At 40.5% G+C, this 27,213-nt stretch overlaps 1 protein-coding gene across 3 annotated transcripts in view; it reads left to right on the top strand.

Moving 5' to 3' along the window:
* The window catches only part of pdpr (pyruvate dehydrogenase phosphatase regulatory subunit), a 65,003-nt gene that overhangs the window by 16,084 nt on the left and 21,706 nt on the right, over positions 1–27,213 (top strand). For all 3 annotated transcript variants that reach the window (XM_087996027.1, XM_087996026.1, XM_043707236.2), the window contains exons 5-13: positions 458–621; positions 3,977–4,098; positions 5,186–5,303; positions 8,536–8,685; positions 10,184–10,376; positions 12,143–12,267; positions 13,323–13,478; positions 14,467–14,600; positions 25,495–25,643. In XM_087996027.1, the coding sequence (XP_087852153.1) occupies positions 458–621; positions 3,977–4,098; positions 5,186–5,303; positions 8,536–8,685; positions 10,184–10,376; positions 12,143–12,267; positions 13,323–13,478; positions 14,467–14,600; positions 25,495–25,643 (1,311 nt within the window). The remainder of the gene's footprint in view (positions 1–457; positions 622–3,976; positions 4,099–5,185; positions 5,304–8,535; positions 8,686–10,183; positions 10,377–12,142; positions 12,268–13,322; positions 13,479–14,466; positions 14,601–25,494; positions 25,644–27,213) is intronic.

The raw sequence follows: 27,213 nt of genomic DNA, 5'->3' as shown, positions 1-27,213 counted from the left end.
ATCACATTTAAAATATATGGTTTATGAACATGCAATCTTTATAGCAGTGTTTATGACATTCTGGCATGAACTAACAGGCCTTACTTGAGCAGACTGTGGCAAACCAGCACCTTGTCGTGAATTTTTTCTATATCTATTTATTGGACGTAGGTGCTACTGGTTAGAGTAGGCCATTCCAAATTACCTTTTGAAATGGTAGTGATGAGCTGATTCTTGAACTTTGTAGTCCACAATTAAATATTGAAGGACTATTTTGTTGGTGATCATCTTGAATTAATTGTATATCCCTGAACATCATTCAGAAGCCTTCTCAATGAAATGGTCTGTGGTGATATCTCCTGTAATTGTCATGTAATTTAGTTGTATTGATGGCATTCATAAGTAAATGCCAACTTCACTTACCCACTTTGTCTTACAAAGCACAGAATATTAAGTGTGTTGTTCCATGTATTATTAGGGTAATGGGAATCCCTTGTGACATCATCAGTCCAAAACAGGTAGCCCAGCTGCACCCTCTGGTAAATATCCATGACCTGGTTGGAGCAATGCATGTCCCAGGAGATGCAGTCATCTCTCCACCAGATGTTGTCCAGGCACTTGTGACAGCTGCTGTACACAACGGTGAGTTTCCCTGCTGTTGGATAGCATTTAAATCTGATAAGTTTTAAATGGCAAGCAATTGTAAAACAAAATTGTACAAATCTCCCTGATATTCAGTTTGCTTTTCCCTTACCAAAAGCCTTGAGTATTTACAATTTTCTGACTTCAGTTTACATTGTGTGAATATGAAAGGTCTTACAGATTGATGCTTTGAGCAGGGTTGAACGTGCTGCTCCCTCACTATGCTTTTTACAACACTTGAATCCACCTTTATCTATATAGCTAGTGAGCTTAGCAGCAGACTTACCACATGATGTAATGCCATGGTTTCTCTAATCTTCAACCTTTAGAAGTTACATGCCTTTGAAAAGAAGTTTAGCATTTTTTAAAATTACCGTCAACATGAATAACCTCAGACTTGCCCAACTATTGTTCCACATGCTTGACTGTTTATCTTTGCAGACTCTTTATGTCCTCTTCACAGTTCACATTGCTACCTAGCTTTGTATTGTCAGCAAACTTGGATACATTGCTATTTTTCAACAGACTGGCCACGTGTTGTAATGCTATGGTTACTAAGGGTTTGTTCAGCATTGATAGAGCAAAGTTCTTTGTTACAGTGTTGGTGGACCTGCTCGTTAGCCTGATGATTCCATGCTGAGGAATTACACAGGAAATAAGTACAAAGTACAGCTTCATGAACTCCACTGTTCATGCAATTTTGGCTGATCTTCTGCTTCAGTTTTATCATCTGCCACCAAATACCACAATTGCCTAAGATCAAAAGTCATTCATCCCAGCGTTAAATACGCTCAACAATCGACCATCCTCAACTTTCTGAAACATTGAGGAAAGAATTTCTCCTCGTTTCAGTTCTAAACAATCAATTCTTAATGCTGAAAGTATGCTGCTATGTTGCAGATTCCCAAATTAGTGCAAACAACCTCTGTGTTTTCCCTGTCCAACCCCTGCAAAATCTTGCATGTTTCAATAAGATCACCACTCACCTAAAGTTGAGAGTCAATCAGTAAAGGATAGCTTTCATATTCTCTGAACAAATCTAGTAGCTTTCACTGTCAACTTCATTGAGCATTTTCTTAGACATGGCACATAGTATGCCCAGGTATGATCTTAGTCAAGTAAATTGTCGAATATTTCCTAATTCTTATACTCCAGTCATCTTGCAGTAAACACCAACATGCTATTTGTCTTCCTAATTGTTGTTGTACCTGTATGCTAAATTTGTGTTCCTTTTAAGGTACACCCAAGTTTCTCTAATCTTCAACCTTTAGAAGTTACATGCCTTTGAAAAGAAGTTTAGCTCTCTTTTTATTACCGTCAATGTGAATAATCTCATACTTGCCCAACTATTGTTCCACATGCTTGACTATTTATCTTTGCAGACTCTTTATGTCCTCTTCACAGTTCACATTGTTATCTAGTTTTGTATTGTCAGCAAACCTGGATACGTTGCTCGTTTTCATTAATCTAAATATAGATTTTAAATAGCAGATGTTCCTGTGTTGATTCTTGCAACACTCCACAAGTTGAAAATTTGCCATTATAAAAATGACCTATTTATCCCTTGCTTCCTTGGCATTAACCAATCCTACAGAGCTTTTTTGAGATCACACCAGTGTACAGTTGTGGTCAGTTTAGAGAAAGTTCACTTAGGTTGTTTCTGGGATGAAAGGGTGTCTTCTGAGGGAGGATTGAGAAAGTTGCTCATTGGAGTTTAGGAAAATAGAAGCGATCTGTTGAAACAAAAAAAGATTCTAAGGGATCTTGTGACTCTAGATACTGAAAGGATGTTTCTTCTTACGCAGGATTCGAGAACTTGAGGGCACAGTTTCCAAATAAGAGATCTCATTGAATGTGGAGATCAGGAGGAACTCTTTCTCTTAGGCTTTTTAATCTTTGGAATTTGCTATCCCAGGAAGCAGTGATAACTAAGTAATTTGTATGCAAGATTGATTTGCACAGATTATTGATTTACAAGGATATCAAATGTGATGGTGAACAGAACACTGAAATTAAGACCATTTTCAGATCAACCAGCATCCTGTTAAATGGCAGAGCAGGTTTAAGGGACCAAATGGCTTTTTCTTGCTTCAACCTCTTCAGTTCTTAATAGACTGTGGTTTTGGAATTGCTTGTTAAATTTCCTCCTGTGTAGATTCCACCATTTTCCCAATAACTTTTGTCAAGGCGAACTGATCTGTTGTTCTCTTGTTAGATTTGCTAGCTTCCAAATCACTGGGACCATTCTAGAATCTGGGGAACTTCAGAAAATTACAAGCGATGCTTCATCTATTTCAACAGCTGCTTGTTTTTGAATCCAAGAATTAAATCACCATGTTTTAGGGATTTGTTGGCTTTAGTTCCTTAACGTTTTTTAAAAACTTGTTCTCTGCTAATAATAATGACTTCTAAGTTTCTCACTCTTATCATCCCTATAGTTATCCTATAATTTAGATTTTGTTTACTGCAAAGGCAGACTCAAAAACGTACTTTCAATACCTTTGCCATTTCCCATGGTAATTTTTCCTGCCTTTACTTTAAGAGGCCAATGTTTACTTTAGCTTCTCTTCTCTGTTTACTTATTACCCATTTTTCTATATTCCTGACTTCTTGTTTGCTGTCTTTTTGTTCAACTTACTACTGTCCTTCTTCATGTTCTTTTAATCTTATACTGTCCTTATCTTCCCAGATAAATCTCAGATAGAACTTTGTCGCTGAGTTTTTTTTTTAAGAACAAACGTTTGTTAACTTTTTAAGTTATTTAAATGCCACAATGTTTATTTGCTACCTGACCATTTTGTTTTTCTCTGTGTTCCAAACTAAACTTATCTCGGTATGATGAAAGAGTTGGATAATTTGTTTACGTTTAAGAATCTTGTTTTGAGCTCAAAAAAAAGCTGTTCAATCTTTTTCCCTCCCAAACCCTCTTTTATGACTTAAGACCAATTTATTTGACCAAGCGTTTTGGTCACCTTTCTGAATTTCTCTGTCTTGGACTGAAGTCTGTTTTCCTCTTGCTTCTTTGAATGATATTCTTTATTAATGACGCACTTTACTTATATACTGGCATTATGCCAGAGGAAATGCTGGCATTTCCTGTCTAATTTTTCTTATATATATCTCTCCTTTATCTATAAGTCATTCCTTCAAACCTACCACTTCAATCAAGCTTTTGGTCACTTTCTAATATTTACTTTTATGTACCTTAATGTCACATTTTGTTTGATAACACCCCTGTGAAGCATTTTGAAATGGTTTTACTGTATTAAAGGTGAAATGAAAATTATTGAAGCAGATTTGCTATCTGAATGTAACTTGCTAAATTTTGAGCTCTATTAAATGTTGTTTACTATAGGAGTCCAGATATACGAAGGGGCCAGTGTCAATCATGTGATGGTCGAGAAAGGCCACGTGACTGGAATTGAAACTGACAGAGGCCATATAGACTGTGAATACTTTGTGAACTGTGCAGGGCAGGTAACCAACTCAATCCTTGTAACACTGTCTCAGCATTCTGTCATTTGTGCTGACTGTTCATCATATCTACTCTCTCCCTGCCATTCAGAAAAGCAGCAGCGTGAAACAGAATGCAACCCAGTTTTGAGACAAAATGTTAAGAGTTGTCTTTCTTAAATTGTTGAGATATTTACATTGTTTTTTGCTTTGTGAAGGTTAGCTGAATGTTGCCTTTTAGTTTCCAGTGGATTACAGTACAAAATATTTTCCTGCAAAGTGATGGTCCATGATTGTTTGACAGACTCATACAAACAAGAGTTGTCCATTTTGTCTTTTGAGCCTGTTCCTCCATTCTAAATGTATGGCTGATCTGCCTCAATGCCATTTCTTGCATTAACCCCAGATCCCTCGATGTCAGTAGAATCTGTAAATTTATTGATCTCTATCTTGAGCACATTCGTTGACTGAGTTTCCACAATCCTCAAGGCTATACGTTTAATCTTGAAATCGATAGTAATATTGTTTCTTTGTAATGTGAAGATTTGTGATGTCAGTACAGTTGGTCATTTCTCTAACAATTCTGAGATGCTTTCCTGAGCTAGTGCCCACTGTCCCAATATTGTATGTATAGGGCAGGTGTTTGAGGAGATCCTGAAGACCGTGGATTGTACACCAGGGCTGTCCTGTTTAATTCAATTCTCCTACTTACAGAGATGCCTACTGCAGAATAGGACTGACAGCTTCATGGTGATTCTTTCTAATATATAGATTAGATTCTTCTGCCCCATGCCTCAATCTCTCAATCTAGTGTTAAATATTCTGCATTTGATGACTTCCATTTAACATTTGTGGTTGTTATAAAAATCACTTGATATTAGAGCGGTTTTATTCTTTGTACTTGCACCTTGGCTTCATACTGTCCAGCATCAACAGTTTAGGACTAAAGGAATTAACACCTACAAAACTGGCTAATATTTTTAATTCTGTAGAACTGAAGTACTAATACACATATTTTGGTCTTGAGTTTGGTATCTGAAGCTAACACTTTTTTCACTCATTCTCTTTCCCTCCGCCTACATGCATTAACCAACTGCTCATCTGTGGCCAGTGGGCCTATGAGCTTGGTTTAATGAGCGAGGAGCCTGTATCTGTACCACTCCATCCATGTGAACACTTTTACCTGGTGACCCGACCACTGGAGCAGGGATTGCGCCCTGATATGCCAGGTGAGGGAGCAGCATATTTGGCTGGAATCAATTGTTTGTTTACAATATTACAGTTTTACAGAATGAATCAATGTGTACTTCCTGAAGCAAGTTGAACATGTTTTTAGGAAAAGATGAGTCTGTTGCTTTCAGTCTGTTGGAGCAGATACCTTAGCTCAGATAATAAGATTCAAATTGGAGATCACAGTATCAGTTTGATAAAATATCTCATTAAGAGCAGGACTGAAGGCAAAGGGGTTCCTTTATTGCTTTTCAGTGATTATGTCAGCAAACCCTTCTTTACAGCCTCCAGGGGATTTCCTGTATGCACATAGACTCTGTTGTTTGACCAGATCATAAGGCACTTGCAGTTGTGCTTCCAGTGGTCACCTGTCAGTGATACATATGTTATGGGGTAGGGGGGTTGCCATTCATACCTGAGAATTGCTACCTAGCCATCCAGGCCAAAACACTCCCAATATCCATGATCACATTGCTGGAGTGGTTGGCACAGATGGGACTCAAACTGTCTCCTTAAGTTTATGAAGCTAACTTTAAGCAAGTGAACATAAAGTATTAATCATAACGTTAAGCTTGTGAGGCACTGATAAGATGCAAAAATCTTCGAGGAGAAAGTGAGGGCTGCAGATGCTGGAGATCAGAGCTGAAAATGTGTTGCTGGAAAAGCGCAACAGGTCAGGCAGCATCCAAGGAACAGGAGAATCGACGTTTCGGGCATAAGCCCTTCTTCAGGAAAGAGGAAAGTGTGTCCAGCAGGCTAAGATAAAAGGTAGGGAGGAGGGACTTGGGAGAGGGGCGTTGGAAATGCGATAGGTGGAAGGAGGTCAAGGTGAGGGTGATAGGTCGGAGTGGGGTGGGGGCGGAGAGGTCAGGAAGAAGATTGCAGGTTAGGAAGGTGGTGCTGAGTTCGAGGGATTTGACTGAGACAAGGTGGGGGGAGGGGAAATGAGGAAACTGGAGAAATCTGAGTTCATCCCTTGTGGTTGGAGGGTTCCTAGGCGGAAGGAACTGCCTAGGAACCCTCCAACCACAAGGGATGAACTCAGATTTCTCCAGTTTCCTCATTTCCCCTCCCCCCACCTTGTCTCAGTCAAATCCCTCGAACTCAGCACCACCTTCCTAACCTGCAATCTTCTTCCTGACCTCTCCACCCCCACCCCACTCCGACCTATCACCCTCACCTTGACCTCCTTCCACCTGTCGCATTTCCAACGCCCCTCTCCCAAGTCCCTCCTCCCTACCTTTTATCTTAGCCTGCTGGACACACTTTCCTCATTCCTGAAGAAGGGCTTATGCCCGAAACGTCGATTCTCCTGTTCCTTGGATGCTGCCTGACCTGCTGCGCTTTTCCAGCAAACATTTTCAGCACTGATAAGATGCACTCTAGCAACTTCACCCATGCTGACCTGAACAATAGTTTATATTCATGATGTGCCTTCAATGCAGTAAAATAACCAAAGGCATGACACATAGATATTATAAAACAAAGTATGACACCAAGTTACAAAAGGAGATATTGGGTCCGGTGTCTTAAAACTTGATTAAAGAGATCAAAAAGTAGTGTCCCACAGGAAGAAAGCAGGGTAGAGAGATGCAAGTAGGTATTCTAGGGGTTAGGGCTGAGGAGCTGAAGACTCAGTCAGCATGATGGAGTGATTAAAATTGGGGCTGTTCAAGATGCTAGAGTTAGAGGTGTATAGGTATATCAGAAGCTCGAGGCAAAACAAGAATGAGAATTTTAACATTGAGGTTTGAATGACCTCCAGTTAAAGGAGGATAGGATTTGATTGGCTGACTGGTGTGAATTTTCATTTCTAGCAGTAGCAAAGACAGGAGGAATGATGATTTCAGAACAAAGAAAATTGCATCACAGGAATAGGCTCTTTGGTCCTGCAAGGCTGTGCCGATCCAGATCCTCTACCTAAACCTGTCGTCTATTTTCAAAGGATCTGTATCCCTCTGCTCCCTGTCCATTCACATATCTGTCTAAATTTATCTTAAATGACACTATCATGGCCACCTCTACCACCTCCGTTGGCAAACACCACCCTCTGTGTAAAGAACTTATCTCCCTTAAACTTTTTCTCTCTCACGTTGAACTTGTGACCCTAGTAATTGAGTCTCCAACTCGAAGGACAAAGCCTCTTGCTATCCACCCTTTCTATACCTCTTATGATTTTGTAAACCTCAATCAAGTCCCCCACCTCTGTTTTTCTCATGAAACTAATTCTAATCTACTCAACCTCTCTTTATAGCTAGTGCCCTCCATACCAGACAACATCCTGGTGAACCTCCTTTGCACCCTATCCGAAGCATCCACGTCCTTTTAATGATGTGGCGACCAGAACTGTATGCAGTATTCCAAATGTGGCCGAAAAAAGTCCTATACAACTGTAACATGACCTGCCAACTCTTGTACTCATTGCCCCATCTGATGAAGGAAAGCATGCTGTATACCTTCTTGACTACTGTATCGACCTGCATTGTCACCTTCAGGGTACAATAGACTTGAATACCTAGATCTCTCTGTACATCCGTTTTCCTCAGGGCTTTTCCATTTAATGTATAGTTCTCTCTTGAATTGGATTTTCCAAAATGCATCACCTGGTATATGCCCAGATTGAACTTCATCTGCCATTTCTCTGCTCAACTCCAATCTGTCTATATTTTGCTGCATTCTCTAACAGTCCCCTTCACTATCTGCTACTCCACCAATCAGTGTCATCTACAAATTTGCTAATTAGACATCACAAATTTCAATCACAAATGAGCTGAAAAATGGGTGGAGTCAGGCAGTGTTACGGAGATGCTAATGTATAATCTTTATAATGACGTAGGTACATGGTTTAAAGCTGTTCTTGGGGTCAAGCTGTGACCAGTCTATTCAGTCTCTGACATTTGCTGGACAAGAGAGAGGGAGAGATGAGTCTCACACAGTGGTGGGTCCACTGAGTCGGCCAAGTTCCTCCTCCATGAGGCCACTCCCCACTTGAAGGGGTTGATTACATATATTGAGCAACTAACTCACCTCTTGTGGGTGAACGGGTTGCCTCACAAACCTGAAAGGTAGGAATTTATCCTAATTGAAAACAAATATAGTTTTCTACAGACTGCAAATTATAGTGAAATATCTTTTGTCTGAGGTCCAAGAGCATAACTCTTAATCTTCTCCTCCCCACATCTTTCACAGGGCTGTGTCCTTTCTGATGAACTATGTTCCTTCCTTTCCCAGTAATCATGGATCTGGATGGTAGGATCTACGTTCGCAACTGGCAGGGTGGAGTGCTCTCTGGGGGCTTTGAAAAGAACCCAAAACCTATCTTCACGGAGGGCAGAAACCAGCTGGAGTTCCAAAGTATGCTTGAGGACTGGGACCATTATGGTATGTGATTGCAGGGAATGGGATGGGAGAGGTCTCCTAGGGTTTGGAGACTGCCAATTGTGCAAATGCAGGCAATTGAAAGTTGGAACATGCAACTTGGGTGTAGCTGGTTCAAGACTGGAGCTAGTCACACCAATGTATGTATGCTTTAGCTAGCTGTTGCTTCTATATAAGAGTGTTTAGGCTGAGATACAGACAATGTTAAATCAGTTGAAAGTGGGAAATTGTGACAGGCATTAGCAAGTAGCAGAATCTTTTATTTTTGGTCTTTTTGAGATGGGATTAACTTTGGATTCACTGCTGCGGATCCACTGCCTTGATTTTCTGTAAATAGAGAAAGCATTAACAAATCCCCTTCCCCCACAAAATTTCTTCTTAGCTGTGCAGAGTTGACATTCTCTCAGATATCCATTGAGTTATAGTGATGCTGCTGTAGAATTGGTGATATTAATTTTGCAATGTTGTGTCTGCGTTTGGGACTGTTATCCTGCAATCATTACAAGTGCTGTGAACATATGGGATAAGAAGCATGAATGGTCAGTCATCCTCCTCCTACCCACCAGCAGCCATGTAAGACATGAAGGCAAAACAATAATACAAGCTCAATGACAACTCTAAAACTAGTCTGTTTGTCAGGCCATATTATGTAATATTTCACTTGCCTTTTATAAGATGTCACTTTTGCCTCTGCCAGAAACTGGACCAGCATTCTTTGGAGGTTTCCAACATGAGCCAGAAAGTATTTTTTGTGGGTCCACTATCCTCTGAACACCAAGTATTAAAGCCAAGTTTGAATTTTGCACAGCTTCAGTGCCTCACACTAATGGGAAGATAATCTTGTCCTTTTATATATTCTATCAAATCTCTGCAGCTATACATCTCCATAATAATTACACCCAGTCTTGTAGGCTGTTCTGTGCATTTAAAGTTATTTAAACTGCCTTTCATCCTAGCGGTCCTCAATCATTCACCTGTCACTAATGCTTGCTAGGATCTGGATCAGGATTGGCCCAAAGTGTACATATAGTTAGGTCAATGTTAAGTCACTGAATCTATCCTCTGCAACATATACAAAGGTTTAGCTTCTCTGAAGGCTTCAGTGGTAAATCAGCACTTGAAGAGGTACTGGAAATCATTGCAGGTTTGATTCCCAATTCATGCTGCAGGTAGCTGATTTAAACCATGCAGGTGGCTGATTTGGACTATGCAGTTGGTCTGAGAGCATTTGGTAGAGAAGACGAAAGATCAGCCATGGGGGTGCTGCTCCTAATTCTCATCCAATGACTACATGGTGAATAGCTTGATAATGGCTTCTTGATAGGGGTAGTTGTACTATTGGAATTTTATCACAAAGACCCAACCTATTTAGAGGGTGGGGTGCTTCGAAATGAATACAAGCACTGTGAAACGCTTAACTATCAGACTGCAGTGATATGATATTGAAGGATGAATGCAATTAATTATCCTATTTAATATTGTGATTATCCTGTGTTGCCAGAGCCACTCCTGAGTGCGTTGCTGCGACGGATGCCTTCCCTGGAGTCAACTGAGATCCTGCAGCTTGTGAACTGCCCAGAATCCTTTACTGCTGACATGCGATGCATCATGGGAGAGTCAGCAGCTGCACAGAACTACTTTGTTTTGGCAGGAATGAACTCCAGTGGCACGTCCTTTGCAGGTGGAGCTGGCAAGTGAGTAGCTCCCCGATGCTGGGAGGGCTACAGTTACTTTGTATGAAGATAAATGGTTGTAGCATCTCATAGCAAGTGTGACCAGATGTGGTTGGATACTGGGTTTACTGGGAGGGGTAAAATTCAGAAATGTATTTCTTCTCTAGTCTGCAAGCTCTTTCTGATGAGCTGATCATATGCTTCACAGGCAAGTATAGAAACTAGTCCTTAGGTCTGTGTCAGAGAGTTGTATGAAGTACGTGGTGGGAGTGTTGGTAAAAGTGACTTTATTGTGCATTTTCCCCTCCAGTAAAACCCTTGACTCAATTAAATTCAAAATATCCTGATTGCTACTGAGAGTTTACATTTTGTGTTGTGCACAAGTGTCAAATTTTTAGTCCTTACTAAATTGTACTCTTTTCCCTGTTAGAAACTGTGCATTATATTTCATTAAAGTATGTCTGGACATCTGACAGAAATTGGGAGGAAGCTGAAAGAGGAGGAAAATGCAATATCTGTCTCTAGTTTCACAAATCTTTTCTTTCTTATCGAGTAGATATCTTTTGCCAAGAGTGCCACCATATCATTCATTCCAAAGTTTGTTAAAGTAAAATTGTGTAAATTATAGTGGCTTTTAGTTGTCTTGAATTCAGTGCAAAGTTAGTGCAAATAGTAGAGGTCTGAGATGCACTGTATTAGATTTACTCAGGCCGACCTGTTGTTCACCGTTCAGCTTGAGGCCTGAGATGCCTCCACTTGAATAAAAGGTGAAATGTTCAGATCCGATTAGTTTAGCAAGCTAACTTATTTGAGGAACCTTAATTTTTGTTTCCTGAGTATACATGTTAGAATTGCAGAGGTTACTGGGTTGTGACACCTACTACTGTTCCTCCTGACACCCATATTGGTATTCTGTCCTGAGTGTGTACAGTTGGACTTAGAGAGTCTCTCAGTTACTTGTGTGCCATGTGCTTTGGCTTGATAGAGGTATTTTCTCTCTGTTCAGGTTGCTTAGTTGCAACAAGAATGTTTTATTCACGGGTGTTTATTGTGAAAATGGTAATGCATCCCAGACCACTGTAGTTTTTTGATTTGTTCATGTTGATGTTCACTGATGAGATATTAGGATGTAATGTTGCTGATCATTTGAATAGAGTTGAATTTCTTTCTTGACTTCAGTTATTACATTGTTTTGATTTTCAAATAATCAATTACTGGAGACTGAATATAGGTTTTTGTGATTTGTTTTATTTGAGTGAGGCAAGTTATTAGATTGAAGTAAAACTCTAACGCTCACAGAGAGTTGAGTATTTTATGCTATTAGCATGCTCTTATCCACATTCCAATCTCTCTTCGTACTCAAAAAATAAACAGATGTCCCTTTGTGTTATAGGTTAATGTGTCAAGTCTCTCTCACCCAGCCAGGATGTAAACAATGAATTTTGCCCTGGATTGCACACTCTTAATTATCAGTGTCTGTCAAACTATCTCCCACCCCACTCTTAATGTTTTCATTAACACCGTCTCCAGTTTACAGGGATCCCACTGACATTAGACTCCAAGCTACATAACGTTCACTTCATATAAAGATTAACCTGCCTTCTACTTCTGAGATGGAGTATTATTTAACCTTAGAGTCTAAAAATCTTAATTTCCTCAAATAATTCTGTGTTAGATCCTGTTCTCTATGATTTAACAGCTTCTGCAATATCATAGATGGGTTTGTGTTTGTGACCACTAACTGAAAGTTTTTGACTGTTCAGACTTGGTCTTCTTTCCTTCTGTAGATACTTGGCTGAATGGATGGTTCATGGATACCCTTCAGCTAATGTCTGGCCATTGGATATTAAGCGCTTTGGGGCGCTCCAAAGTAGCCGCACATTCTTACGTCATCGTGTCATGGAAGTGATGCGTAAGTTTCCAGGAAACTGATATGTAAAGAGATAATGACTGGGAGCAGGAACTGATGGTGTTAAGTATGTAAGTTAGCTCGCTGATCTGCAAGGTTTGTTTTCAGGTGTTTTGTCACCATACTAGGTAATGTCATCAGTGAGAGTCTCCAGTGAGCGCTTCCAGCTCAGCGAGCTAACTTATATACTTATCATCAACCTGAGCTACAAACCTTCTCAAAAATTGCTGACCTGATTGTGCTGGTGACCTTTATCTATAATGAATATGCCACATGTAGGAAACTGAGTACTGGCAGAGTAATGAGGCAGAGTAAAGAGATACAGGTTACTGCCAACTAAAACTGAGATTTCTTTAAGACTGGTGACATTGTTGTTGCAGCTCCTGTTGATTTGGATGACAGGTATCTTTGTAGAGCGACCAGAAAAATGAGAACTTGGATGGCAATGATGCATTTTCTTGTTTGTTGTTTCTCACTTCAACCAGGGTCCCATTGCCCACAAGGAGGCAAGACCAGGAGCGTATTGGGCCAATCATCATCTACTTTCTCTCCATAGGGCAGTGAAGATGTGTCTCTGGACTCAGTGTTTGGCTGCGTACATGGACAACAATGCTACCCTTTCTTCCTGGGTTGTACATGGATTTTGATACTGAAATTGGAAAGAAAGAAATGAAAGAAAGTAACACAAAGAATAGCCTAGTTCCTTTCCATAATAATCCGGTGCAATGCTGTTTGATTTGACACCAGATAATTTGACTTATTAAGAAATTCAAAAGCCATTGCTTTATCAGGCACAGTGTGTGTTATTTAAACTGTTGCTCAGGTTAACGGTTTTTTCCCTCTTTGGAAGATTACTAAAAATTTGTAATCTTGTTGCTTTGTTCACTGCTTCAGTCAGATTGAGAGAGAAGCTGTATATCTTGGTATCTGTCATTTTCTTTTCCCCCAGCCACTTTGATGATCAGTGCATTGTGACTGACCTAAGTAATAGAAAGAAGCTTTAGGTCAGATACACCTTGATAAAAAAACCTCATTTTTGTTTCTCTTTCTGACTGTAGCTCTAATTTATGAACTGAAAGTTCCTCGTTGGGATTTCCAGACTGGCAGACAGCTCAGAACCTCTCCTCTGTATGACCGCTTGGATGCCCAAGGAGCACGCTGGATGGAGAAGCATGGTTTTGAGAGAGTCAAGCACTTTGTCCCTCCTGGAAGAGGTCAGCTATGAACATCATCATTGTGTAAAACAGCACAGTTTGCTAATGTTGATATTGTGGCTATCAGGCCTGGCTTTGAGTGATTAAACAAAATCCTTGAACTAAATCTGCACCATCAATGGTACAGGTTACAGCATGATCAGGATGATGTTGCTGATCATACGATGATAGACTGGAATAAAATAATGTTAAACTTGTCTTTCATGACCTCAAGATGTTATAGCTAATGGAACACTTTGGAAGTCTATTTGCTGTTCTGTTGGAGGATATCTACATATGTTGAATCTTCACATCCATTCTTGTTCCAGGTTTCAGGTCTCGCCTCATAATTGCAGTTTCCCATCATTGGCATTATGCTGTGGAATCCACAATTTTTGTAGGTTCAATACCTTTTCTACAATGCAGTTCCCAAAACTGTATGCATGAGCCAATGATTTGTACAAATTTCTAATTACTTTCTAACTTATTTATAAAAGCCATTACATGACTTCTATTTTTTAACTTGTTCTTTCAATTTCTGATTGTTTGTTTATTTAATCGTCTAGATGCTTTCGATCTACTCCTCTATTTTAATGTTTTTATCTCAAATTACATTACTTCACATGAATCCATATTAATTTGCACCTGTTTTCTTACTGCCGAATTAGCAAAACAGTCTCTCTTGCAAAGTCTTATTGTCATCCTGGCTACTTGTCAAATATACTACTTCTATCTTGTTAGGAACATCAAAGTGATGCAGTCTACACCCAAATATAAATCCTGTATGTATACTGAGAACAAAATGGGGACAAGCATTGACTCCTAAAGGACGCCACTTCCAACCCTTCACAAGTCTGACCAACATGGTTTTGATATCCATGTCTTTGTCCACTTTCCTGTTGTCTGCCCCACATTGGCCTGTGGTCTTTGGCTTATGCACCTTCTCCACTTATCTATTTACATTAATCTGAAATTTCAGCCTCTGAACCTCTACCTTTTCTCTTCCTAGATTTGTTGGAGTTGGACCAGAGTAAGACCTTCTACAAACCAGACTGGTTTGATATTGTGGGAGCAGAAGTCACGTGCTGCAAAGAGGCTGTTTGTGTCATTGACATGTCATCTTTCACCAAATTTGAACTCAGTGTAAGTTTCTGCCAAAACAGAAATCTGTGTTTGGCTGGATCAGTACTCATAGTCTTCAAAAATACTTCTTAAAGTTAAAAGGTATCAGTGGCGGTAACACTGCAGTAGGACAGTGTGTAACTAAGCAATGTGAAGTGCAGGGTCAGCACTGTTAGAAACTCTTCAAAAACACTTGAAAAATTAAAGAATATCAATGACAGTAACATTTTATATAACTCAGCGATGTGAAGCACTGGAATATTTCTCAGTAGATCTGGGAATGGGAATTGAAGAGTGTGGTGCTGGAAAAGCACAACTGGTCAGGCGGCATCCGAGGAGCAAGAGAATCAAAATTTCAGGCATAAGGCCTTTATCAGGAATGAGGCTTCTGGGCTAAGTGGGCTGAGAGATAAATGGGAGGGGGGTGGGGCTGGGGTTGGGGGCAAGGTAGCTGGGAATGTGATAGGTAGATGAAGGTGGGAGTGAAAGTGATAGGGTGGAGAGGAGGGTGGGGCAGACAGGTCGGAAGGAACATAGGAAGGACAGTTCAAGAGGGCAGTAACAAGTTGGAAAGTTGAGACTGGAAAAGGTAAAAATAAGGTGGGGGAGGGGAAATGGGGAAACTGGTGAAATCCACATTGATCCCATGTGTTTGGAGGGTACCAAAGCAGAAGATGAGGCGTTCTTCCTCCAGACGTCAGGTGGTTAGGGTTTGGTGACGGAGGAGGCCCAGGACCTGCACGTCCTTGGCGGAGTGGGAGAGGGAGTTAAAGTGTTCAGCAGTGGGGTTGGTTGGTGCGAGTATTCCAGAGATGTTCTCTGAATCGATCCGTAAGTTGGCATCCTGCCTCCCTAATGTAGAGGAAACCACAATGGGTGCAACGGATACAGTAGATGGAAGTACAGGTAAACTTCTGGGAGTGGGAATTCAAATATGACATTGTGAACAGCTAGACGTTTCAAACTGTAGATCTTTACCACATCTGCACTACAGAGATCATTGAGTTGACAGCATATGGTTTAAATTACCAAAGCTGTTATAGAGACTGTAGGGCGAAAAGAGCACATAAATATAGGCAAGAATAGGTTCGCTGGCCCCTTGAGCCTGTTTGGCCATACAGGAAGATCTTAGTTAATCTGATTGTGACTTTCGATTTTACTCCTCATTCCCCATAACTTTTGCAGATCAAAAATCTGTCTAACTCAACCTGAAGTATATTCAGTAGCAGCCTCCAGTGATCTCTGATTAGCGGCCATCTGTGAAACTAAATTTTCTTTTTCTTCATTTCAAATGGGAGACCGGTTTTGTTTTGAAACTCTGCCCCAGTTCTAGCTTCCTCACAAGAAGAGAAGTATTCTCACAGCTCTACCCTGTCAGGCCCCATCAGAACCTTGTGCCTCAATAAGATCACCTTTCATGCTTCTGAATGCCAGTTAACGCAGTTTAAACCTGCTCAGTGTTTCCTTGGAAGACAGCACTCTTCATCCCAAAAATTAATCTCTCAAACTTTCTCTGAGCTGCTGCCAGTGCAGGTTGAAGATGATTGTCGGGGGTGTTTGGGAGTTTCTGAGACATTAGAAACTTGGTGGCTATCAATCACTAAGACAATGGCAAGTTCTAAGGGTTACACCCATATGAATTAATTCACTATAGTGGGCTACACTACAGTGCATGACACTAAATGTTATGAAACTTAAATAAATTGAAGGATTTAGGAGGTGAGGTAAGTCCACATAGTCTCAGTGATTTAGGACTCACCTTTAAAATTTCTGAAGATGAAGAAATATGTTTTGCAAACAAACACACAGTTAGCAAGTGAGAGAAGTGAGTGAGGAAATTATAGAGGTTCTGATGAGTGTTTCGATTCTACTTGAATATGGAGGCTGTGCCAGAGGACTGGAGGCTTGCAAAACCTTTATTTTAAAAATAGGAGGGGGATAAACCTGGAAAGTGCAGGCAGATGCAGTATTCTTGCATTGGTGATAACTAAACCTTTAGAGTCAATAACAAAATTAATTCTTCTTTGGAAAAGTATTGTCTAAAAAAATTAAAGTCAGCATGGGCTTGTATATGACTAATTTGCTTGAGCTATTTGAAAGAACAGAATTAATGAATGTAATGTGGTAGGTGTTTTGTATATTGACTTTCTAAAGATATGATTAATAAAGCACCACCTGATAGATTTGTTACTAAAATACATGGGATTAAAGGGATATTGACAGCGTGGATACAACGTTCACTAAGGAGAAGAAATCAGCGGGTAGCAAGAGTTTATGTAATAATCCCAGGGCCTGGTATTAGGACGACAGCTCTTTTTACACCTGGAGCAAACTTCAGAGATCACATGAACCTCATACAGAGCAAACATTGAGAAGAATCAGGGTATTTGGAGCTTAAAAGGCTATTCTGCCCATCAAATCTTTACCAGGATCCCAAGGATGAATCCAGTGAGTTACCTTGCCCCAGTTCCCATTGCCCTGATAGTTTAGTTCTTCAAATGCCTATTCAGTGTCTTCTTGAAAGCATTGTTTCCACTTCTACCTCTCCACGTAGTATCAGTGTTCAGTAAGTTGGAGAGACAGGTGAAAGAGGTCCACAGCAGAAATGTAAATTAATGATTTTCTTAGGATTGAATAAAGAGCAACTGCTTACAATGGCAAAAGGATCGATAGCCAGAAAGTAACTTGGAAGAAACTGGCATGCACAGCCTGGAGGACTGTTGTCCACTGAGTCAATGGCAACATTTGAGTTGATGGCAAAAATATGTAAATCGAAATATTAATGGAGATATTGTGCTGGCAACTAATTAATATTGTACTTTGCTCTTTCCCCAAAGAGCCTGCAGTGACTCAGTGTCCTCTTTCTATTCTGTCTACTGTTTTTGCATTTTACTGTTTTTTTTTAAATTGCCATTCTTGTTTCTTCCTTGTCACTCTGCCAAGGTTCCCACCTCCCTGCCATTCTGTTTAAGTTCACCCCAAACCCACCAGCAAAGCAAATACCATCATTCCTGGTCCTGCCCAGGTATAACCTGTCCATTTTATACTGGTCTCAGCTCCCAGAACTGGTCGTAATGTCCCGGGAATCTGAAACCTGCCCCCGTTCCAAATTTCCAGCCGTGTGTTCAACTGATGAATCTAAAATTTCACCTTTGATTAGCAAGTAGCATTGACAGTAATCCGAAATCACTATCTGTGAGGTCCTACTTTTCAACTTACTTGCTAATTCCCTCTTTTTGCCTTTTGGGACCTGCACTGTCAGCCTAGTCCTCATAGGCTGCCTGGTGGTTACTCCCTTTCTCCCTGTGGATTCTTAGCTTGTTGTGGACCACCTGTCTGACCATGCTATCTCTGATGCTGTCACTTTCACAAATGCTCCACAGTGACCCAGCCACTGCTCCAGCTCCGAAACCCAGGTTTCCTGGAACTGCGGGTTGGACATGCTTTTTGGTAACATGTTGCTGTGGGCATCATAATGTGCCCAGTCTCCCACATAGAGCAGGAGGCGCAAACAGTTTTGAGCTCTGATGTCATAGCTTAGCACTTTGAATTAAACTTTTAAAAGGGCTCTTAAAATCAAATAATATTGATTACTTTCTTCCCTTGACCTTGTCAAACACTTAAGTCCTTAAAGAAAACTATAAAGCACAAAGCAGACTTGACAAACTATGAGCAATAGTAATTGTACAAATACTCACTTTCTGTACTCCCCCAATCAGCAGCTTCCATTTTTTCTGGGTCACTTTTGAATCTTGATGTCCCCTCAGGAGCTCTACCTCTGGATTGAGTGAGGTAATGTAGAGCTGCTACCTTAGATGTTTTCCTGCTGCTCTGCTCAGGTCCTCCTTACCTGATTTGTTCACTCTCTGACCTCCAGTGCTCTGTACAATAAGAATTTGTGAAGGACACTCTTTCCCCTTGTGTCTCTAAGACCTTAGTTTGATGATAATGAGCAAAGTCCTCACTGATGAGCGAAAAGGAGGGATTGATTGCCCCCTCCCTATTCCACCGAATTCCTTGTTTTGCCAAATTACCTCAAAAGCTTTCACTGTTCCAACATATAAAGTACATAATTGTTTTTTGCTTTATTGCTCTTGGTTGTTTCAAATTAAGCCAAGATTTTCAGAAATGCAACCATAGCATTAAGTGAAACATTGCTTTCTACAGGAATCAGTGTTAAAACTGGAGGTTCTTATCAGAAAAAGACAAATGTCAAAACATAATACAGTCGGTTCTGATATAATGCGATAGTTCTGTTCTTGTGCAATCTCACATTATAAGAAAATCATGCAATAACCGCGCCATTTAAACTAATGGGGCCGGAATCAAGCGATAGCCAGTACAAATAAGGAAAGTTCACATTCTATAAGTAATGGACTCAATTCTTCTATCACATTAAAACCAATTCGAGTTGCAGAAACCCATGTTACAGCAGAATAGTCGTTACCTTTCTAAGTTCAAATATTTTGCAACAGTGACTGAGATGAGAGGAGTGTCCTATCTTTCTCCAGTTCCACTACTCCATGGGTCACTTAGGTCCCAGTCATTATCATTTTAATTTCAAAATCAATCCATTTTTTAAATAAATAAAATATATGATAAATCAAAGGCTTTTCAACAAAGGTGTGAAATTTGTTAATACACAATTTATAACAAGAAGATTGTGACAACTGCCCAAGGCCCAAGGGGAATCACTCATTAATCTCCTCATGGAGTTTGTGGAGTATGTGTTCCCTTGGTTACAGACAATGGCTTGTCCAGCTGGAACTCATCGCCTAACCCCATTATGGCCCTCTTGTGGTACGGTGGTAGCTGAGAGACCAGGGTTCAAGCCTCACCTGCTCCAAAGATGTGTAGTAATATTGATTAGAAAAACAGGATAAAACAGACCCACCTGTCTTCTGCAGTTATGTTTGTGCCAAGGTGTTCTTCGAGAGGGAGCATGCTGTGTCAATCATTGCTCTTGATGTCTTTAGAAAGAGTGGGTGCTGTGGGAGGATTCAGTACTTTATTTCTCCCTGCAACTCCATTTTGATTTTGCCCTTTCCCTCTTTCCCTACCCACCCTCACTTTTGATGGTTTGCAATACCCACGATGGGCTTTGCATGTAAATATTTAATTGGCTGCGTTGCTGATTACTGTGGTGGTGGTTAGTAATTTACAAAACAAAAAATCATTGTGATTTTGGTGATGGGTAGTTTGCTCAATTCTGTGTGATAACACTTCTGAGTATCTTAAAGGAGACCCATCCCTCTTCCATGGTTATTGTTCGTGCCTGGGTGACCTTGGAGAGGGAGCATACAGTGTCCATCAGTGCTACCGATGCCTTTCAAGAGTGGTGGGCGACACAGGGTTTACAGTGCTTTATTTCCTTCTCCAACTCTGTTTTGACTGAGTCCCTTCCCACTCTCCCTACCCACCCCCTCACTTCTGATGATTTGCATTGGCCATTATGGACTTTGCTTGTAAGTATTTGACTGGTCAAACGGGTGATCGCTGATGGTGGTTAAAAGGAACAAAAATGAAAAAAAATGTCACTGTGATTTTGGCGGTAGGAAAGCTGCTCAGTTGTATATGGAGTAGGAAAAATAAAAAAAACAAACAGGCCCTTGTGATGCAGTGGCAGACACTAACACTGGGCTACAAGATCCAGGTTCAAGACCCCACCTACCCCAGAAGTGCATAACATTTCTGAAGAGGTTGATTTTAAAAATATATATGTGAAGCAGACCCACAGGAAAGGTGGTGGTATATTGGCAATGTTACTGAACTAGTAATCCAAACAAACTAGTAATCTAAACTAGACTTCAGGCTGAAGTTCTGAAGGGTTCTTTTGGTAAAGTGATAGTGTCCCAATCGCTGAGCCAGAAGATGTGGGTTCAAAGCCCCACCTGCTCCATCGGTGTGTCATAATATATCTGAACAGATTAATTTTTTAAAAAAATTAAAGCAGAACCAGTGACGACAAAAAAAGCAGACCGGTGGCCTCTTGTAGTGCAGTGGTAGTGTCCCTATCGCTGAGCCAGGAGACCCAGGTTTCTGTCCCACTTGCTCCAGAGGTGTGTAATAACATCTCTGAGCATTTGATCAGAAAATATCTATAAAGCAGACCTAGTGGGGAAGGCAATGGCCTAGTGGTATTGTTGCTGGACTATTAATCCAGAAACTGAGTCAATGTTTTAGAGCTGTGTAAGAACATCTGTGAAAAGGTTGATGTATTTTTAAAAATGTAATAAAACAGACCCAGTTACAGTGATTTAGTGAGTGGGAGAAAAGAAAGTTCAGTTGTGTATCATAGTACTTATAGAAAAAGAAAATAAAGCAGACCCAAGAAGAATCTGTCGAACTGTTCGTTCTGAGTTGGGACTAGCCTGTACATGTTATGAGTATTAGAACACCCACAGTGTGGAAACAGGCCCTTCGGCCCAACAAGTCCACATCGACCCGGTGAAGAGTAGCCCACCCAGACCCATTCCCCTATCTATATTAACCCCTGATTAATGCACCTAACCTGCACATCCCTGAACACTATGAGCAGTTTAACATGGCCAGCTCACCTAGCCTGCATATCTTTTTTGGATTGTGGGAGAAAACCAGAGCAGCCTGAGGAAATCCATGCAGACACTGGGAGAATGTGCAAACTCCACACAGCCCGAGGTTGGAATCGCACCCAGGTCCCTGGCACTGAGAGGCAACAGTGCTAACCACTGAGCCACCGTCCTGCTCTGTTTCAGTGTTCACCAATAAGTACTGTTTATTTTCAGTCAAGCTTCCAGAGTTATTACAAAAATACAAAAAACATTTCCCTCTAAATAATCAAAATACCAGTGTATACATGGTAAAGGGGAAAAATTGATGGTAGTCTGCAGAAGTTCACTCTGAGGGGAAAACAAAAGCACTTCTGTTCAATAATTCTTAGTTCTTGAAGGCCAAATGGACAAGGTGTGAAATGATCAAATTATTGCTGTTCTGGCATGTGTAGAGTGTCACCAGACATTGGCACATGTCTCTGGGATCTTGGCAAACACGGCTTCCAAGGAAACTGTATCAAGGAATGTTTCACAATCTGTTCAAGAAAATAGTCATGTTCCTCCTGGTTTCACGACATTGGATTTTATAAAAATAGAAGAGCCAGTGAGACTGGGCACCCTGTCCTTTATCAGCTTCTGGTCCTAACTGAAAATGTAAAAATATCTCCTACATGTCCACAAAACAGACCAGCTATAAAACCCAGTCATAAAAACAGTCAGGTGTTTTCCATTAAGTGAACTCAAGCATACAAGATCGGCAATTACCTGGAAGCTTGTGGTTTCCAAGAAATTCCTTGTCAAAAAAAAGGTCCAGTGTGTCCTTCTGTTGACCTTTTCCAAAAAATGAATTTCAGGTATCTGCAAGTGCACGAAAATTGTTATGATGGCTTCATAATTTCTAAAGTGAAAACTTTTAATCAAGAGAAATAATTTTAATATGCAAGTTAACATGTAAGAAAGTAACTTGATGTTTAGACTGCATGTGCCTCTTAGAATCCTTACAATGTGGAAACAGGCCCTTCAGGCCAACAAGTCCACACTGACCCTCCAAAGAGTGACCCACCCAGACCCATTTCCCAACCTTATTACTCTACAATTACCCCTGACTAATGCACCTGACCAACACATCCCTGAACACTATGGGTAATTTAGCATGGCCAATTCAACTAACCTGCACATCTTTTTTGGATTGTTGGGGGAGTGTGCAAACTCCACACAGACAATCACCAGAGGCTGGAATCGAACCTGGGTCTCTGGTGCTGTGAGGCTAACCACCGAGCCACTGTGCCACCCCCGTTTGCTGGCAGTCCTGCTTGCCCATCCACCATATCCCTAAGCCTCAAGGTTGCTGCAGAATCCTGAGTTGTAGTTTCACCCTACTCCTCAACGTTCTGGATTGTAGCTTCTTTCCCATGCCCACACCTCCTGAGTAGTGGCCTCTTACTATTTCCTAACTTCCAAATTGGTTCTCTTCCTCCTCCCTTACTCACCTCTCACCGCTTCCTTCTCTTCCACTTGCATTCTTTGCTCTAGAACCAGATTAAACCTGAAACTAGGTTTATATCCACTATTTTTGAAGAGAGAGCCCTCATGGTTCAGAAGTGTATAGCTAGGGCTTTTACAGTCTGTGTTTTATTTAAATGCTCCCAAGTGCATGCTGTGAGAGAGGGCTTGGGAGAAGAGTAATGAGGCTGGAGTAGCTTTGAAAGATGCACAGAATTGTGGATTGCAAATACCCCAGCACCTCAAAACCATTTGGACCTCAGACACTGGAGCTGCAGTTTCAGATTTAATCTGGAATTTTAACTGGAAATCAAATCCAGGAGTGGAAAGTGATATGAGAGAGTGAGAGAGAGAGTCCAAAAAGGAGAAGTGGCTGCACCTTGGAGCATGGGCAGGGAGAGTAGCTGCAACTCTTAAGTCGGGGAACGGAGAAGGTGCCTATCGCATAATCCAGGAATCCACATTAAAATTGATCTCATGGCACTCAACAAGATGACAAGCCCCATTATTAATTAACCAGCTTTAAAGCAAAACGTGTTAACTTTAAATAAAGAACTAGCTGTGCACTCATGGCTTGTTCTGTTCTTTCACTCTGTTGAGGGTCTTAACTGTTAATGATGTCTTTGTGAGGTATTCAGAAAAAGTGTCATATTGGGTTTGAAACATTTACTGTTTCTTATTCCACAGATATTGTCTTTTTACAGTACTTTCTGTTTTCATTTCTTTCTCGTAACCATTTTTACTTTTTGCCATGATGTGGAGATGTTGGTGTTGGACTGGGATAGACAAAGTCAGAAGTCAAATGACACCAGATAAGAGTTCAATAAGTTTATTTAAAATCACAAACTTTCGGAATGCTGCTCTGAAAGCTTGTGGATTTTAAATAAACCTGTTATACTCTAACCTGGTGTAGTGTGACTCATGACCTTATTTTTTATAAAATTGAGTTGCCTCTTCAAGCCACCTGCTCACTCCACTAAACTGTCAAATCTCTGCCCTGTTCCACCAGGCTGAAAAACATCTTTTTATGCCTGGGGCTATCTTCATTCATTTCTTAATACGGTCCTGCCCAGTATGTTAGCCATTTGAGAATTCAGATATGACTAATTGCATTTATGATAAATAAATTGATGCTATTCAGTAGGGCACGTGTATATTTATCATCAACTTTTTGTATGTCTATGGAAAAATAGTAAGTTGAAAAGTAAAGTGTATGTCTTTTAAAAATGAGTGTTTATTTCGTGGTGTATAGAATGGTTTTTTGGTGTTTAATAAGTTATTGAACATGAATGTTAATCTGTGTGTGTGAATGTCCTTAACTATGTTTCACAAGTATTAGAATACATGGTGAAAACAATATTTTTGCAGCTATATCTGTGGCCAATCAGTTTTTTTTGGATAAGACTGTGTTAATCCATGCAGTTTACATTCCCTTTAATACCTGTGCCTAAATTCCTTTGAACAAGGAATCAGATCAAATACCTTCTGAAAATCCACCAGCACACCACTATATCCACTATATCTCTACATTCTGGCCTTTTCTTGGAGAGTTCATTTAACTTATTTGAACATAAGCTATCCTTCAAAAATCCTTTTCAGATGCCCCGGCTTAGCTTCTCTGTGTTCACTCATTTCAGAAATTTGCTGACACAGAGAAATCTAACTGCTGTTTGATTTCCTGACTCATCCACTTCCCTCTCCTTTGATGTCCATTTCGGTAAGTGGATTTGCCTGAGGAGCATGGAGTGGAATTGATATTTTTCATTGTCAACCTTAATTTAGAACATTAAATCCAGACTAAGTTTGAGGGATAAAACTTACTCAAAACAAAAACAATTGAAGTCTTTGAGTATCTTTTCATGCCATTCTGTTCACTTGTAGATTTCTTTGTGTCACACCTTTTTCTTTTTGGGACAGGAGCAACCTCTTCAGACTATGACGTACAACTGATCAAGTGTAGATCCAAGTTATGTGACTAAGGAGGCCTATCTCTGTGGATTCTTATTACATCCCAGAAGTGTGAGAATGCTCATTATATGCAGTGCGTTGCTTTGAAGCAACTGATGTGGGTAAAGATGGTAGTCACTTTATGAATAGGACCTTCCCACCGCATATGCTCGCGGTCACTTCATTACCCTTTTGTGATGCTGATGTGACTGTAGTTAACCTGTTTCTATTGCTGGTGCTGAGAGATTGATGTTGGCCAGAACTTTTGTTGCCTTTGTGTGGCTTCATAGTTGTGCAGAGGCCTTGAACCTAACTGTACAGGGACAAACAAACCATGCACAAGAAGCTGATTCTTTAAGTGAATTGCAGCAATCAGAAAGGGATCTTGCATCAGTGCAACAAGCTGTACTTTCAGGAGGCTGTGGTTAGCACTGCTGGCTCACAGTGCCGAGGACCAGAGTTTGATTCCAGCCTTAGGCAACTGTTGTTGGGGTTTGCACATTCTCTCCATGTCTGCAAGCATTTCTTCCGGTGGTACAGTTTCTTCCCATTGTTCAATGATGTGCAGGTTAGGTGGATTTGCCCTGAGTGTCCAAGGTTTTGCTGGCTAGTTGGATTAGCCTTGGGCAATGCAGGGTTACAGGGTTAGGGTCGGGAGTAAGTCTGGGTGCAGTCCTGTGCGGAGGGTTGGTGTGGACTTAATGGACCAAATGGCCTGCTTCCACACTGTAAGGATTCTGTGATTAGAAGGTACATGTGAAAGATTGGTTGCACAGGTCTGATAATTTCAAAACATCAGTAACCATTAACAAGTTTGGCAGTTTTCAGTTAGGTGCTAAATGGAAAACTTGGGAGTTTATCAGATGCACATCTGTTTAAAAGTGAGTCTTTTTCTCCAGTGTGTACCTGTGTGTTGATCAGACTTTCTGCTTAAGTCCTCAGGTGGCCAGGCTCTTGAGATACTGCAACACCTCTGCTCTAATGACTTGGATGTTCCTGTGGGACATATTGTACACACAGGAATGCTGAATGACCGAGGTGGCTATCAGAATGACTGCAGCGTTGTGCGCCTCAACAAACGCAGGTACCATTCACTTCTTTGTCTAGAGTGCAGCAAAGCTCCTCACATGGCAGTATATACATTGTAAAATAAGACCTGGCATTAGAATATCATTACAGCTTCCTTTATATACAATAGCTGCAACAATGTTTACTGAAAGAATTTTAGCAGAAAGTGAGACTGTTTCTGCTCCAAATCTTCTGTTGTTAAATCTCTCAAAAAAACAATTCTTGCCTTGCTTGAGCTCTATATTTGCCATGCTGACAAAACCCATCATTAACTCTCTTGATCTTACTGATTATAAATGATCAGATTTTAAAAATCTAACATCTAGTACTTGATGAGCAAAAGTTTCTTCCATTTAAATACTGTGCAGATACCTTTGTTTGTTTCTGCCATCGGTTCTGATCCCTCACCATTAATTCCTTCCCTTTTCCTAGCAACAGTCTAAAGCTGAACGACCTTGTTCCACAATTGCTGCTCTGCTTTAGTCTCACTCAACTGCTGAAATCCTCATCCGTGCTTCTTGACTACTTTAAGACATTTCTTGCTATCTTCTCTTTTGTCTTTCATAAGCTTGGAGTCACACAGACTTCTCCTGACCCATCCTTATTCTCACTAAGTGCCAGTCACCCTTACACCGACTCATTGATAGCTTTTAGCTCCTATTTGAGTGATACATTGGTTTTAAAATGCTCTGTCCGTGTCATCAACTCTAACGCCACAATCGTTTGATGTCTGCACTTTGCCAATTCTATAGTCTTTAGAATTCCTTATTTTGAATTGCTGCTCATCAGTAGCTGAAGCCACCTGTTCTCTGGAATTCACTCCTGAAATATTAGGTGTGTCAAAATCTGTCTATTCTCATAAGACTCTCTTTAAACTTGCCTCTTTTGACCCAACTTTTTGACTATCTTTCTGAATATATTATATTTGGGTTGTGAATTGCTTTGATAATGCTCTTGTAAATCACTTTGCAATGTTTTATGTACACACTTTTGCTTGATGTTAGAAGTAAAATGTGACACAGCACTCTGAGGATGGGAAATTCATCCTAGTTTGTTTAATGAGATCCAGTCAATTTTCAGAGATTGGCTGCAGGTTGGAATAGTGGTGTATTTGACTAATGCATGCCCAGGGACTGTTGATATTTTCTCTGATCCCCAAGATCCACTGTGCAATTTTAGCAGAACTTGCTTGCCATGCTGGCATTGCCTGCTAGATGAAGGTGTCAGTGGAGACTCTATTTTGAGCTGGGTGCATCTGTGGCTAGATCTTTCAAACTTACTTTGCTACTTGGTCACACTCCAGTCAATTATGTGGTGATGTTTGACGTTATAGAATCAGACTGGATGTCATTGGGATGCTGAATTAATGTGAAGAGAGTTTAGCTCTCTCTCACCAAAAAAAGATGAAAGTGTATCATTGTATTGTTTTAATGCATCATGATGTTTGGCTTTGTTGTCACATATCAAATAAACTTAAATTTTCATTAATTTATTACCCAGTTTTGTTGATCAAAACCAGTTGTACTGTAGCAGTATAATATCAGTACTGTACCAGAGTGTACCATCAAGTGTGTACCAGTTCAAAT

This window comes from Chiloscyllium plagiosum, unplaced genomic scaffold, assembly GCF_037043375.1.
Source record: "Chiloscyllium plagiosum isolate Xiang-an unplaced genomic scaffold, Cpla_swu_hap1 HiC_scaffold_17, whole genome shotgun sequence".
Lineage (NCBI taxonomy): Eukaryota > Metazoa > Chordata > Chondrichthyes > Orectolobiformes > Hemiscylliidae > Chiloscyllium > Chiloscyllium plagiosum.
This window is presented reverse-complemented; position numbering and strand designations above follow the sequence as displayed.